The 17,336-nt window shown below is 37.4% G+C and overlaps 1 protein-coding gene across 2 annotated transcripts in view; it reads right to left on the reverse strand.

The window, feature by feature from the left end:
* LOC113118443 (protein jagged-1b-like) overlaps positions 1-13,242 on the reverse strand; it is a 54,221-nt gene extending 40,979 nt beyond the window's left edge. For both annotated transcript variants that reach the window (XM_026287605.1, XM_026287604.1), the window contains exons 1-2: positions 12,680-13,242; positions 7,512-7,829 (exon numbers count right to left, since the gene is read on the reverse strand). In XM_026287605.1, coding sequence (XP_026143390.1) covers positions 7,512-7,829; positions 12,680-12,907 — 546 coding nt within the window. In that variant the 5' untranslated portion in view covers positions 12,908-13,242. The remainder of the gene's footprint in view (positions 1-7,511; positions 7,830-12,679) is intronic.
* Between the last annotated feature and the right edge of the window lie 4,094 nt (positions 13,243-17,336).

Here is a 17,336-nt window from a genome sequence, read left to right on the forward strand (position 1 = left end):
TAACCATTTAAAATGTCAATTTTTTTCAGAAGCCATTATTCTAGTTTTAAGTGTGACATGAATCTTCAACAATGTTTTGAATATGTTAATTTGGTATTTATAATATATATATATATATATATATATATATATATATATATATAGAAATTAGTGCTGCCAAACAATGAATTGCAATTAATCACATTCAAGATAAAAGTTTGTTTACATAATACAGTATGTGTGTGCACTGTATATTTATTATGTATATATAAATACACAAACATGTATATATTTAAGAAAAAAGATATATAATAATGCTGATATATAATAAATGCTGTATGTGTGTGTCTTTACATGCATAATAAATTCACACAGTACAAACACATATATTATCTAAACAAAAACTCTTATTCTTGACAGCAGTAATATCAGTATTTGTTATTTTCACATTAATATATACAGATACACTTACAGATCTTTATGTCCAAACATGATAAAAATCTATTGACTACTATCATTGGTGATAGTGAGGCTTCATTGTCTTTATGAATAATATAATTTATAATTCTTTCCTTTTGATCTTAGGGTGAAATTATGACCCAGACATGTTTCTGTGAGACTCATTCATTCAGCCATTCACTTAACCCCAGGTGACCCAGAGAAACTTTCCCTGTAATAAGCAAAAGAAAAGTGTCAGCTAAATGTCACATCACTAATTTTAGTATCCTAGTTCATAAAGGCTGTGGGCCTCTAATCAATCTGCTCTGAGGTTGATCTTAGGTGTGGGTGATTAATGAGGTTCAGGGTCAATAGGGGACAACGTGTGTGACCTCAGGCTGCTACTGGGAAACTGTTATAATAATAATAAAAAAGATCAATTAAGTAATGATGTAGATGAACTACAACCCAGTTTGGACCAGAAGCTCCAAAAACTGATGCGAGTGATTACAGACACCCAGAGTATTGCTGAGACAGTGATAAATGGCTTCAAATATCTCAGAGGGATGAATCCAGTCTTCATCAGATAACCTTCAGGACTTGGTTATCACACTCACTTAAATTCAGCAACATGCAGGAAATTAAACACACAACAACTGCACTGTAAGAAAAAAGCAGTAGAAAAATGTATAATGTGCTTTTCTGTTCTGTTCAGTATACTAACATTGCCTTCAACCCTTAAACACATTACAATGCAATACATAATTGAATACAATTTTGGATGCCACAATTACGTAATCATTCAAAGCGGCAATTATTCGTTCAAAGTACACTTATGTAGAAAAAAAAAACATTTTCTTAAGCGTGCAGAATAACACGTTATCTTAAAGGTCCCGTTTTACACGTTTTTTTGAAGCTTTGATTATGTTTACAGTGTGCAATATAACGTGTTCATGTTTCACGTGTAAAAAAAACTGTATTTTTCACACAATTCACCTATCTGTATACTGCTGTTTTCACTGTCATAAAAACGGGCTCATATCTTCCTTGTTCTATAAATTACCTCCTTCAGAAATGCGTAACTACTTCTGATTGGGCCAGCGGTTCCTGTGTTGTGATTCGACAGCAGCTTACAGCATGCTGCCCTCCTGCAAACGCGATTGGACTAGTTTTGAGAAGCAAGTGGGCAGGAGCATGTGCAGGAGATGTATTTATAGTCACAGGAGCGTTTCTACTGGCGAGATGCGCATGAAAATCTCATTCGTTTTTTTGCACAGCCCTAACATCTAGTTAACAAAGCTAAACAGTGTTGCCCTTTGTGTAATAAGTTACAGAAACTCTTGAAAGCACCAACTTAATAAAATACACTTACCGGTTGCGGTCCATAAACAATGCCTTCTCCAGACAAAGAGGGAACTGCTCGATCTTTCAAGAATAATCTTTGTGCGAATCCGGCATTAAACTGATTGAGTTTGAGAAAGTTGTCCTCAGCAAGCTGTCCTCAGCAAAATGTCCCTTTATGTGAATTCCTGTGGGCGGAGGTTAGTCAAAAAACTGTTGTAGTGACGTCATTACTGCAGGAACTAGAGGGATGTAGTCCAAACCGGTCGTTTTTTGTAGGCGAATTCTGTTAAATCAAATATCCCGCTTGGCACTGAACTTTGAGCTTTAGAATTGTACAGATATAATATATACTCTAACAACAACATTACACACTTACTAAAGTTTAAAACATGGAATCACGAAGAAGGGGACCTTTAAAGGTTTTTCCATTGTTTTTGTTTTAGTTTAACATACCATTTAGTTTATAATAGCATTCATATTTTTACTTTTTTATAATTTAAGAAGAAACAAATCCGATGTATAGTTGACATTTGAGGAATACTATGGAAAAACGCTTTAGTGTTTTCAGCTCATTTATTTTCAGATAAAAATACGCCATGCAGTTGCATCAAACAATGGTATAAACCATTCTGTGTAAATTGTGATTATCGTCATTAATAATCGCACTTACAACTTCAATGGAATAATCACCAATTATGATTTTTGTCATAATCATGCAGCCCTAATCCCGATGTCAATTGAAAATGGATTTGGACAATATACTTTACATGTGTCTATATGTCAAATATATTAGGTACTTATAAATTAAAATTTTGGTCATATTTCCCAACCTGTATGTTATTCGATTGGCTTGCTTTGTATTCAGATGAGCTTCAGTCACCTACAGAACTCCAATTCACCTCTAGTTTCAGATCATCTGACGCTCTGCCTTGTACACACCCAGTGTTTGTGGCATATGATGAAGGTTATAACCTCGCAACTATAGCCATCAACTAACAACACTGCTTTCCAAACCCCACAACCTAGAGTTCCCACACATCCACTTCCTCTCCATATCCATTCATCCTGATCATAGACGCCCTCATCTCTTCTTTTCTTGTCACAACGGAAGAAAGGGAGAGTGATGATCTCATTTACTGTGTGACCACAGGAAGGCCAACAGCTTCAATCACGACACCATTAATCAGGAAAAACTAAACAATGGAGGAGCCACAGTGTGTTACAGTATGACAACACAGTCAAATGGAGAAGCACACTGTGTGGGTCATAACTCAGGAACCGACACTTACAGTGTGAACCGAGAGGCTGGGAGGATAATATTAATAATGTCTGCACTCACCTGTTTGTCTCCTCACCTGAGGCTGTGGGATCCTGATACCCCCCTCCCTCCCTCCCTCCTTCCACCTGAACCACCACACAAAGATGGACAGATAATACGGTTCTTTCACTTCCTTGATGCCCACAGAATCCATTCACTCGCTCTCCCTCACCCTTCAGCCCTGCCCTGAAAGTGATCCAGACAGCCGTTTTCATCCAGAATTTTCTCACACTCACAGTTTAAACAGCCAGACATACCCATATACACTCACACCTTAATACATGCTTTCATACATCGAATCTACTCAAAAACTATATGTAAATAAATAAATGGGGTTGTATGGTAATCACAGTAAAATATTTATTTATTTATTTATTTTTCAATATCAGAGTGGCTCAGTTTACAGTTAATGTGGGATCTCTGCGTGGGCTTTTATGTGCATTTGGGAATGCACCCTGTGTAAGGTTTACTTTTTTTACACATTAACAAAATTTCAAACGTTTTTGCAGACAGAAGTTTACAGCATTTCAGCAGTAGTCTGCTGTCTTGTGTTGAAAGCTCAAGGGTGTGAATGTGGTTTATATAAATATAAAAAAAAAAAACTTTCATTTTTACAGTTCTAAATTTACAACAGAATCAATTTCTGTCTTAATAATAATAACAACAACTACTACAACAATAATAATAATAATAATTATTATTATTATAATTATTATTATTATATTATTATTTTATTCCATCTTTCCAAAAAAATCTATTTATGTCTTAATAACAACAACAACAATAATTATTATTGTTATTGTTATTATTATTTTATTCCATTTTACAATGTCAAAATAAATCGCTTACTAATTGCAGATTAAATATTTCATTCTTAGTGGTCATGTGATCATTAACTGACAACTATGAACTGTGTACATGTGAATGTGTCATTAAAATATTGAAATATTAATGTAAATGTTTGGAAAATTGTGACTTTTCAAAATTTCAATTGATTTCACATCTGCAAAATGCACATCCCTAGTGCACAATCCACTACAAAGAGGTCCATTTGCCGGAGGCTCTCAGACCTGTTCTTCCAAGCCAGGACAGCTGGTCTGCATCAGATGATTTCCCCCTACACCAGCAAAGCTCCATCTAGCTTTGGGCTTTATTGAAAACATTATTAGCAATTATAATTAATGTAGTTACAAAATAATATCACCTTTCTCACCCTCATTATTGTATGAGCAGCCAAATAGATCCTAAAACTTTCAGATAATAATAATCATTTTAAAGGAAACAAACAGAGGATTTGTTCCTAAATCTAGTGAGCCACCATTAGGGAGCATTTTATTGCATTATAGGTACAGGACCAACCATTCTAAAAAGTTAATTCTAAGATTCAGAGAACTTCATCATTCATTCAACAGTTTACCAAAAACCTACTTGTCCTGGCCTACCAGTCTCCTACAGTCGGCAAGTTATTTGGAAGGACTTCTGAGACCTGAAGCTGGTTGTAATGCAGCACCGTGGTAGATAGTAATTACAGCAAGAGAATAATGTAATATTTTACATGAGAGATATGTGGGTCATGAGACTCATCTTTCTTTTAATGGGGGTTTCTGTGACTCATCGAAGAGTTTGATATCCTTTAGATTCTGATGATAAGATTGGTATTATGTGCAATGACTTAGACATTCATGATCCCAACCACAAGACAACAATAGAGTTGGTTTCCTTCTTGGGCCTTGGGCACCTCTCTTTTATGTTTATGTTTTCATTGAATTTGAAAAATGGTCTCATAAAAAACCACACCAATGTTAAATCACAGTGGTCTAATTAAAGATTTGCTTTTAAGTCAACGATTAATGGTCATTTTGTAGTGATAGCGTCTGCTCTATTACTGCAGACTATAAAAACTAGTGATGTCAATTTGTCTGGAAAATAAGAGAGAATAAACATGTTTCACAAAAGAAAGAGCCAGAAAATGATGAAACACAGTGGGGGAGAAAGAAAGACACATTTTCTAGTCATGACAATTACTACAGACAAGATGAATTCAAATATAAGATAAACAAGCTGTAAATGATTATATATTCAGGTTTGATTTAACCAATCAAAAACCAATTGTTTTTTTTGTTTTTTTGACATTTTAGCCAAACTATTTTCATTGGTCGTGCTGATTCAGCATAACAGCAGGACTGCAAATGTGATGTTGCTTTAAAGACACTTCAAAAAAACAAGACAAATGCTGAGTAACTGATTCAGACAAAATATGACCAATAATTTGTTTATTTTTGCTCCATCAGTGAAAATGGTTTGGGTAAAATGTTAGTTTGGCAAACACAGTCAAGCAGCGATACAATGAAATGTCCCAGTGACATTATACAAAATATCAGCATGTATCTCTGGATGCAGCTTAGCAAATCAGAACCAGAACAATACTCATTATGTTTCAAAAGACTGTCATTGTGTTCGGCCACCACAACACCAATAGATCAAATTAAAAGTTGTGCTACAATCTTTCACCCTCATCTTTTTCTCTCTTTCTCTCTCACACACTCTATCTATCCGCTCTAATCAATAAGCGTGTAATCAGTTTAAAGACCCATGCTGGAAAAAACCAAACACTGACCGCAGCACTCACAGCGAGGTTCAGTAAAGATCACTGGCACAGCATGTCCACGGTCTGGCCAACAGTCAGCCAGCATTACTAACTCCATATGCTCGGCATAATGCCACTGAGGTCAGATCAAGGTTAAGGGAAAACTTCCCTATCAACAAGTTCATAAAATAGCAGGCAAGCTTATATAGCTTTAAGGAAACTATATAAACACTATATGCGATTTGGGTGTGATCCAAGTTTGTGGACTGTGGAAAACAAATGCTTCAGTACAACTCTTCTAGTGTTGTTTTTAACAAACCCCCATAACAAAACTTCTGTTATTTACTAACCATCAGTCATAAACCCATAAGACTTTTGTTCATTTTTGAAAGCACAAATAAAGATTATTTTAATGAAACAAGAGAGATTTCTGTCTCTCCGGTCCAAAACTTTGATGCTACAAAACATTTGTAAAAAAAAATAATAATAAATAAATAAAAATCCAAGTCTTCTGAAGACTGTAGCTATGATCCTGTATGATGAATAGACTTAAAGGGATAGTTCACCCAAAAATGAAAATTCTGTCATTAATTACTCACTCTCATGTCATTCCAAACCAGTAAGACTTTTGTTCATCTTCGGAACACATATTCAGATATTCTGATGAAATCTGAGAGCTTTCTGATCCTCCAAAGACAGAAAGGGTACTACCACATTCAAGGACCAGAAAGGTACCAAGAACATGTTCAAAATAGTCCATGTGACTTCCGTGGATCAACCATAATTTTACTTTTTGTGTGCAAAGAAAATAATGACTTTATGAAACAATTCTTCTCGTCTGAGTCACCCTGGCACATTTTTGGAGAAAATCACAGCGCAAGCTTCATGATAATTTATTCTCGTAGCTTCATAAAATTAAGATTGAAATACTGATGTCACATGGACTATTTTAACAATGTCTTTAATAAGTGTTTATGCCTTAACGTATATAGTTCTCTTGTTGTCTATGCAGGGTCAGAAAGCTCTTTGATTTCATAAAAATATCTTAATTTGTGTTCCGAAGTTGAACGAAGGTCTGGGGGATTTGAAATGATATGAGGGTGTGTAATGAATGACAGAATTTTCATTTTTGAGTGAATTGACCCTTAATATTTATTGCTTAAAGGGTTAGTTCATCGAAAAATCAAAATTATGTCATTAAAAACTCACCCTCATGTCGCTACAAACCCGTGAGACCTCCGTTTATCTTAGAAACACAGTTTAAGATATTTTAGATTTAGTCCGAGAGCTCTCAGTCCCTAGATTGAAACTGATTTCATTCAAAATATCTGAAGACAAACAAATCCTTCTGGAACGACATAAGGATGAGTAAATAATGACAGAACTTAACATTTTGATATCTCTAACTTTGATACCTCTTGACATCTTTAGGTAAGCTATTTCTAAGTAGATTTCAAAGTGGTATTTTTTTCTTTCTTCATTTTCCCACATTAGCTCAACCAATTGTATTTTTGGGGTGTTGTATTTTTTCATGTATTGTTCAACCAATGGCAGATGAGCGAATGTGTTCACATTATGTGTGGTATTGCTTTTGTCATTTTCCACCTGTTATATTTGTAAATTACAGTTTACCTTCAAGAACTGACATGATAAGGGCAGCAGAGATGAGGTCTTGGCAACCCAGACAGTTTAATGGTGACATGACAGCTGCTCTTTAGAAAATATCCTTCTGATACATTCAACCACAGCACAACAGATCAGAAAAACCAACACTTTATCCAAGTGTCTTCCAAGCAGACATATCAAAGGTTTCTACATCAAATGAGAAATGAGAGATGTACTTACTGGCCATGCGTATTTAAATGGGATAACAATTTGTCCATTTCTGCTGTCACTTCCCTCGTTTCCGTGATGGTGTAAGGTGTGGGAGTTGCCACCCAGGACAGGTGTGGTGCCAGTGCCATATGTACAGGTGCCGGTTGGTGCAACCCGAGCCTGGTACTCCTTCAGACAGGCCTTGAAGAAGGTGTCACACTGATCGCCTGATGAGCAGCGCTGCCCCCCGCTGGCCTGGGGGTCACAGCACTGACCATTCTGTAGAAAGCCCTGGGGGTTTACCCACTGTCGAAGCTGGACCTCGAATGTGCCCACCGCACAGACAACCTATGGAAATTCAAAACAGCGAGGTTAAAAAAAGGAAAACAAACAGGAAACCTGAAGTGACAAAGTGCATGAACTCATTAAGATGAGAAGCAGCACTTTCAGCTTCCAACGGTGTTTAGAATTTAAATTCTTTCATGATGCTTGTTCATATTCTCCACAGTTACTGGCTTCGAGAAAACAGTTTTATCACATCTGGACGTTGGCTGGTGCAGGTTAGAATGCTGTTGTCGATTATAAAAATGTATCATATTCTTTTGTAATGTAAATGACAAGTATATTGATTGTTATTATTAAAAAGAAATGCTAAAAACAGTGATTGTCAACCACCAAATTTGGTACAAAAAAATAAAAAATAAACTTTTTACAAATTTGACAAAGAGAAGTTGATATGCTCCGCTGGTATTTCAGTTGTAAAAAAAATATATAAAAAAATAAAATAAGGATATATGCCAGTTTAATTTAATTGTGATGATTGATAGCTTTATTTGCTCCACAAATAGAAAGCAACATTTTGATTATTTTTAGATTATTAATCCAATTTAAGGCTAATTAATCTACATACACACAAATGTGCACAAAATCAGTGCATGAAACGATGAACAAATCACGATTCAACAATAATCTGACGAGTCACTTCTCGACTTGTCTTACTAAATGAATTAAATGTTTAGGGTGCTTCAAGTCGTGGGTTTACGGAAAAACATGATGGCGAAAGAATGAAGACATAATTAATATTTTTTGGGTGAACAATTCCTCAAAATGTTAAAGCATTAGCAAAAAAAAGAAAAAAAGATACTGTGGTTGTATGAACACAGAAGAACTTGCTCTACTGTTCAGACTAAGCAAAATATGTGTAGTCAAACATATATTTATAGTGTCAAACAACACGAACACAATCCTCACGAGACGCCATTCATCCAGACAGATAATGACTCTAGCAGTCTTTGTATCTGAAGGCAGATAAAGACAGAAAGAACAGATGATAACATTGATTCAAAGTGAAATCCCTGTGTATAACGGACAGCTACAGTCCTCCTCTGTGCTGTAATCACTGCATGCTCACTTAACTTTATTACCTCCATCTTCTCCTCCTTGGGTTATTCACCTCCTCATGTCTCGCCTCTCTCTCACGCTTTCTCTCCTTACTCCCTTGTGTTAGTCACTTCCTACTCTTCAACCCCTTGCACTCTGTCTTCTATTCTTTCTCTACATCAATACCTCTCCCTTCTTTTCTCTCCCTCTCTCCCCAGAGGGGAACGCATTTACAACACAGCTCCTATCTTGCCCTCTCCGACTGTGTCGTTCTCTTTTTATCCACTTGGGAAGAGATCTCCTCTTCTCTCGTCATTATGTTCAGACTTTCCTGTCTTCATTGTTGCCATTCTTTTATTCACCTCTCTTTTTGTCACAAAGGAGTAGTAGACGCGCACACACACACACACACACACACACTGAAAAGGGATGGCTGGGCATTTTAGGTATTCTCAGTAGAAAAAAAAAATTCCCAAATAAATTCCTAGAAAAAAAAAAAAAACTATTGTAGACTATTTATTTATTTTTAGATCCTGAAGATGCACATACTCGAAAAATCCTGTTGTGCTTCACATACTTTCTCCCACACAAATAAACACACACACACACACTGTGATTATCCTGTGAATACGGCATTCCAAGCCGGGTCAGACAGTAAGACTCGGTGGTGCCTGTCCTCTCCCCGTGACCCCACGTTTGAACAGGACTGCTGAATGGCTGCACTGTCCTCCCATTGTTCCATCATGGCATGTCGTCCCATTCCTGCTCCTAAAACATGGACACATCAAACGCTCGGCAGATAGACCACCGGCCATCACTCTCCATCTCTTTTTCTTCCTCTCCCTCTATCCTCGGGCAGGGTCATTCCCAACATACCTGTATTTCAGCGGTCTCTCTTGAGGAGCTGCATCACAAGGGCTCATTACGAGACATTAAAACCCCACGAAGACTTGAATGCTAAACTCCTGCCATCCAACATCAGAGACAAAGACATGCTGCTATTTAAAACAAAAAGGATATGTGCATAACACACTTCTGAGGGGGCAGCTATGCATTTTGAAGACTAACTGTTTAAAGTATTATTGCTGTCTAACACAAAAGGTAACGCTTATCTGTTTTATTCTCCATTCCTGATTGGGACGTTAACCAGGAATCATCCTAATTTCATTTTTTAGTACTAGTATGGACAAACGCAACTGTTGGGTTTCATTTTGTTAGATTTGTCCCAATTTTGGGTTGAAACAACCCAGAATGTTTAATACAAATATAATCAATAATAATATTAGCAATAATGAAATTATGATACCATTTGCAAGTTAGCAAAAGTTGAGCATGAATCGAGAATTAATTGCATTACAAAAAAAGGTATAATGTAACTCCATGACAATCATTCATTAATACACTTTTTCTGGAAACAGTGGCATTTGAGAGATTACTTAATATTAATTATATAATCTACCCTTTTTATACTTATTTCATGAATTTATATAGATTTAATGAATAATAAGAAATTGTTAATTTTATTGGACTGTTGTAACTGCCCTACTTTATATAAACAGACAACGGCATTATAAGCTACTTTCCCAGGAGACACTCCTCATCCTCCTCAAAATGAATATTTGGGTTGAATACAACAGTGTTGTAAATACAACTTAACCACTGATTTCTAGTTGTGTCCTCTTTTAGAAGGCAAAACAAAGTAACTTTGCTTTCACAACGAAACACACAGTGTCTCCACAACACGGTGCCGGCTACAGCAATAGTGAGAATAAAAGTTATGCCTTCTTTCTTTGCATGAACATATGCAACATTGTGATGTAGACATGTGGGGGCACGTTAGAATGAGACATTTTAGGAGGGTCTGGACAAGTCTTAACTTTTAGAATATCTCTTTGCATTTGAGGCTTTTGTCTTTGCAACTTTACAGATCTTCTTTATACACCAAGAGCTTGTTACACTCCAAAGAGAAAGGAAAACTTGAAATCACATCATATGCCCTAGTGAGCATAAGAGATTTCTCTCAAAAAACATTGAAGTTGTACCGACTGCTTATAGTATATTCCATATATACTGTACATTCATATACTATCAGAAGTTATAATAAAGTTTTAATAAACCTCATCTTTGTTAGCCAGCTGTAACTAACCTCACAACATATACATTATTTTTTAAATAAAAACTTAATGTTTGCCAGAGATAAACACATATTCGTGATTGATGAACAAAGTTCATAAGTAAGCGCAGTACTGGCCTTGAGAGATTAGGTGACATTTCCATTAACTGACCAAAGGCCACGAGGCCATCCTTATTGTTGAGCCCTGTTATTTATAGCCCAACTAACAATACAAAGCTGTTGATCACTTCCCTCTTCATCTCTTTTGACAATAACATAAAAACCACTACATTTATTTTCTCTAGAAATTTGTAATATGCACGCTTTAGATCTTCCAAGAACCATTAAAGCATCCAACGACCAGAGTTCAAAGGACAGAACTAAAATGTTAGGGTTTTCACACGCCCTCGGTGTCAGGACAGGTATGTGCATCCAGCAGTAACCCGCCAGAACACACACGCTCTTTCTGCGCTCAGGGTTCTCATACCCTGGATCTGCCCTACACAGCAGGTGAGTTGTCATCTCCACCATACACCAACAACCCCAGCGGAGACCTCAAAGCCTGGGATAACAGGTGGCTGGGCTGGGATGTGTAGCATTGGGAGTAGATTCTGAAATAGTGTGCCTTCTTAAAGCCAAATGTGTTTTAAAACTTCTCAAACCACAAAGAGAGATTCATATTTTGATCAAATAAAATGATGATATGTGTTCTCTAAATACAGCTAAGCCATTTGGGTGGTACAAATGGATCAGCATAAACAGAGTGACTGAGTGTTTTCTGGGAATGCAAACAAAAGCAAAATCACAAGCCCGCAAAGAGACCCATTTCTCTTTATAAATCTCCATGGCCGCTACTTTACTGCCTGATGTAAACATAATGCAATTAAAAACAAGTCTTGCTCTAAATAGAAAAGCTCTGCAATGTCCCCATTTATACTAGAGCAAAATGATGCTTTTGTTGTACAAATAAACCAGCACCAGGGTGCATTTCACACACAAATATGTTGTGCAAATAGTCGTACAGATAAGCTTTACAATAACAAATTGTCGTGTGCGTCAGATATATTGTTGTATATGAACCATAGCTGACATGAGACATTCATATCAGCATGGAAATCAAGGCAACACGCCCAAAAAGAGAGACAAGTCCGGCGCGCAACAAAGAAAGACGGCACAACAGGTGTCTGCAGACGGTCACAGCACAGGTCTCTCCTGCACACAGGTGTAGAATGTAATGCACACCAAATTAAAAACATAAAATACGAAGGTTGGGTGTGTTTAAAGTGTGGATTGTTTATATAAATAAATAAATAAATGCTATCACAAAAGTTTACAAATCGTCTTTGCTTGAGGAGGTAGCCATAGCAACAGCTGTCAATTTCAGACGGTGTCGACAAAAACATAATTACTATAATTATTTATCACATAATTATAGATATGCACAACATAAATGTATTAATACATCTTTAAGATTACGCTTTGTCTGCGCAAGATGAGCCTCAACCGACTGCTTTAAAAAGTTCAGCTGCCTGAAAGTCACTAAATCATTCGTGTCCTGGTGCAAACCACTTGTAACCAGCGCTAAAGACAAAACAGCACTGCGCTTAATAACCACCGAGGATTGTCCGTGTAAAGCTCTGAAGAGAAAACACCCGTGGAAAAAAAGTGACAGCAGGCTGAAAATAGCGCGTAATGAGCGGCTTACCTGCGGCTGCAGCGCGAGCGCGAGCAGGAGAATGACGGTCCAGTGCTGTCCGCGCTTTACATCCCTTCTCATCGACCGAGCAGCACTCCTTCTGTCCGTACTCGAGCTCTCCCAGGAGTGCCAACTCTTTCTGTCTCTGTCCATTCTCATAGCAGACATTTGCGCACTTGGTCTGTGCGTGCGGAACAGCGTTCCCCTGTTTGGTGACGCTTTCTTTACGCTGTCCATGTGTCCATCGTGAAGACACAGTGCGAATACGAGCAAAGTAAATGTGGCACAGGTAAATGAAAAGACCACTGATGTCTTTCCACGCTCCGCGCGGAGTCCAGGGCGCTCCTCCTCCTCCTCCTCCTTCCACCTGCTACAGTTAAGAAGCTTTGAATGTTCGACCTGCTGACCCAGTGACTTGAGCTTTCATCCCATTTACATTCCCACTCACTTAAAGCAGCTCTTTCCCTCACGTCAGCTGGATAGGCTTTCCCGATGCCCTCCCAAAGCACAGCGCGAGCGATGAGAGCGAGACTGCGCATCACCGTGGGAAGCGCGAGCGGTAAAGTTGCCAGTAGAGGGTGTGTCCTCCGCAGGGGAATATCCGTCACCTGTATCTAACTTGAATACAATATCGACATATTGTTACAAACTGATGTAGACTGGTTTACAATATGTCGATATTGTTACAAAATGGGGTTGTAACCGCAGCATTCTTGACATAAAAAGTGTTACAGTAGAATGCAGTTATTTTGTGCTTTGTGAGTCTGGCAGAAATGCATTGTTGCAAAATATGAAACGATCCTCGTCGTCTGGTCAGACGTCTTTCTAGTTTTAAGATCTCAGCTCACAGGAAACATTCTCAGAACATTAGTACGATTCGGGCAAGGTTCTGATTCAAAGTTCAAGGTTCTCTCAATGTCACGCAAGCAATCTTCCAGTAACATTAATAGAATGTTCATTCAAAATGATTGCAAACCATTAAATATTATGGATACATTATTAATGGATTTTTTTTTTTCTGAATGTTTTTTTTAGGTCCCATTTTTTTATATTTTAAAAAGGGAATATTTCCAATTTTCAAATAGGCCTACTTAAATAGGAAGGTCACCAATTTTCTTAGAAAATATTTTTGTTCGCTGGAATGTAGGTTATGAAAATCTGTTGTGGATAGCTAAGTCAAATTAAACAGTTCTGTCAGTTACCACGAATTAAAGAATCATTATAAATCATTAAAAAAAATAATGGATAGTCTACTTACAGTTAAAAAATGATGGTGTGTCCTTTGAAACCTTTATATTTCACAACTTTATATTTTTCAAATACACCTTCTACTGCCACCTTAGGAGGGTGCTGGTCATGAATAAATTTGTACAAACCTTTCTTGCATAGATATGATGCTGGATAAAAAGAAAATAATAATAAAAAAATCCTTCTATTTTTTTTTAACAATTACTACAATTTATAAACGACAGAAAAGGGTCCATCCTCTGCCATACAAAACAAAATCACCCAGACTCTACAATTCTATACTGGTCCTGTTTCTGAAGTCACAGTATCATTTGTAACAAATAAATTGTGAAACTATGCTATCCCATAATGCACTGCTCTGGAAATTCTCAGAAGGGTTTCTTTTCATGTGTACTCCCATGGCGGTTCAGAAATAATAGGTCTCAAGCTTCACTTAATCTCTGAGCATGATCAAAGTGTTGCGGCACCAATTAAAAGACCCCGTCAGAGGAAAGAAAATAGACAGTGAGGTTGTTGCATTCAATACTCATGCACATTTACATTACTGCCTTGTTATCACATCATGGGATAAAAGAGGAAGCGGCATGCTTTCTCTGACTTAATCATTAGGTCGTTGGGTGAGGACAAAGCAATAAACCCACAAGGTTTGGATGCCAAATAGTGTTTGTGGGGCCCTGTTGCACCCAAATTGACTACGGATATGTGAACATTGAACAAAGACTAAATATTTTTGTGTTTACTGGAAGATTCTTTATTGAGGACCACACACATTAGTCTTATATACTGACTGCAATTCTACATTGCTGAAGAAATAAACAAACAAACAAAAAATGTAATTATAGAAGTATAGTGTCTATTCTGGGTTGTTTACTGTTTTTAGAGTGGTTTTGACCACTTTTCAGATGGTCAGGCAGAGCCAGAGATCTTTTTAAACCAGCTCAGCCTATAAAAACCAGACTTTTGACTTGAGGCTAATATTGGGGAAATTAAAAGCACACCCTGCATTTCGGTGTCACATTGCCACTTCCCAGATCTCCATATCTAGAATGAATGAACTTTCCACTGTACAGGCATGGAGGCAGTTACAACGAAACAAAGCATCCGTTTTATGCTGAAAATATAATGAACCGATTTTATTGAGTCGATCCTGTTTCCCTCCACTCATTCGCGATGGGATGGACTTGTTGACGCGCATATCCCTGGAAACTGGTTATTTCCCAAAAGTAGAGTGACCCATGGTCAGAACAGAGGGCTCTTCAAGTCCGTCTGTGATTAGCATAGAGTGGCGCTGACCTCGACACATTTGAATGTTAATGGCTCTTTATTCTTACTGACTCTAAAGCCGCGCAGCGAGCTGATGTTCAGAGATAATGACATCAGTTTTCAGCTGTTGGCGGGAATTACCTGTACGGCTGTGTTCTGGTGATTTTTCTTTTCTTTTAGTAGGCTACTTCATTAAATTGCCATTTCATAATTACTGGATAAACTAACAGCAGTGTTACAAATACCATTACAAACATTACAAACCATGAACTTTTGACAATTAAAATCATTTTTATAAATGGTTTTCTGTAGGCCTAGTGTAGGCTATTATTTAAAGACATTCCATTAGGATTTAGTGGTTTCAACAAGCCACCAACAGAAGGCGACCAATTAGTAGATACCCAAAGGGTCAACAGTTTCCATCAAAACCAGTACCACTATAACCAATAAAACCATTACAAATTTTGCTATGGTGTCTATCGTTTTGTTTTGTTTTTCATCAGGCGTTGCATTTACGTGACAAATCATACCATAAACCATAAACAGTATGTTACACCAGTAAATGTCTCCATCTGCTGCACTCATTGTGAACTGAAAGTTGGTGATTAACATGGAAAGGTAAAGAAAGCCAGTCCCTATGGACTCACAAAGACAACTTACGTCCTCATATTTGCTCAGAATTTGGAATGGAAATAAAGCAACACATACTAAACAAAGAATAAACTAAACCTACAGTACACCTATATCTAAGCTGGAGACCATTTTGGGGTCAGTTTGTGGGCCTATTTGGATTCCAGACAAAGCACAAAGTGATTAAGCATTGTACTATCGTTTTCTCAAACCGACCAACCTGTGGTTTAGTCATATGATCAGCGTGGGGACAGCTGTCCCACACATTACTGGCATAAGAAGTGTCTGTTCTGTGACTCAAAGGGGGTAGTGTTGGTGGACAACAAACTGCTAGGCATGACGCCAATTCCATAAGACACACACACACAGCACCAGCAGCAGTTAAGGTCAGGTTTTTCTCAAAGCAAAACAGCGGAGCATGCAGAGGCTTGGGAAAACTGCAGAAGAATGCACGTTTTTGTACACAGAAAAAAAGTTGACCTAATCATTTAGGTCACAACACAATGTAACTCAAGGCGGCCCCTATTATACAGCTGACTGTTCAGAGTCCCTCAAACTTAATTGAAGAGTAAATTACCTCTATACTATATTCACAAAGACTCCCAGACCACGAGAGGGTGATTTCACTTCAGCAGAATTCTCTCACTGATCGAGATTAAAGAGACTGCGTATGAGCTCAACCAGGAGGATCAGTTTATTATGAGTTTGTGAATGCACTGGCATAAACCAAATCTGATGCCTTCTGGACGTGATTAATCTCATAACAGAACAAAATGTTTGTCATTCACTCATAATTTTGGGTTTATACATTTGAGTAGCCAACAAATGGGGAATAAAGTAAATTCCTAAGTAATCAGACTTAAGACTTGAAGTCTGAAGATCAATAAACCACTGAATCAAAGAGTCACATACACTTATGCATGATCAAGGCTGCTTATGTTTTTAAGGATTTTGGAATGTTTGATGTCAAAGGAATAATTGTCCCCACTTCTCCCTGCCCAAAAGCCAATTTGGATGTAGACTGTCACTGAGATGAGAAGATGCCCGGAGTTTGCTGGCTTCTACTTCAAAAGGATGAGTGACAGACAAGGACAACCACAAGTAACAAGGACTGGCGCAAGATGCTGTGGAAGCACACTAAAGAAAGACTCAGGCTCAGGATGGCTGACATCTTCATGAACTATGTGAAGTTTCAGAGGAAATCATGACTGATGGATGGTTGGACGAACTGAACTACTTCTAAAAGCTTGCGAACAAGGACACGTGTCATGAAAAAGTGGACTTGAACAGTAAATTGTGGCTCAGTTCGGTTTCATAAAGACACACAAACACTACTCTTCAAACTGGACAAGGTATAATCATAATCAAAAGTTTAACTTTCAAATGTTTTCTATTATTACATTTTAAACTATTTTTTGTAACTATTCATGTGATGGCAAAGCTGAATTTTTAGCAGTCATTTCTCCAGTCTTCAGTATCAGTTGATCTTTCATATATGATTTTAATATGGCGATCTGGCACTCAA

This window comes from Carassius auratus, chromosome 18 (assembly GCF_003368295.1).
Source record: "Carassius auratus strain Wakin chromosome 18, ASM336829v1, whole genome shotgun sequence".
Classification (NCBI taxonomy): domain Eukaryota; kingdom Metazoa; phylum Chordata; class Actinopteri; order Cypriniformes; family Cyprinidae; genus Carassius; species Carassius auratus.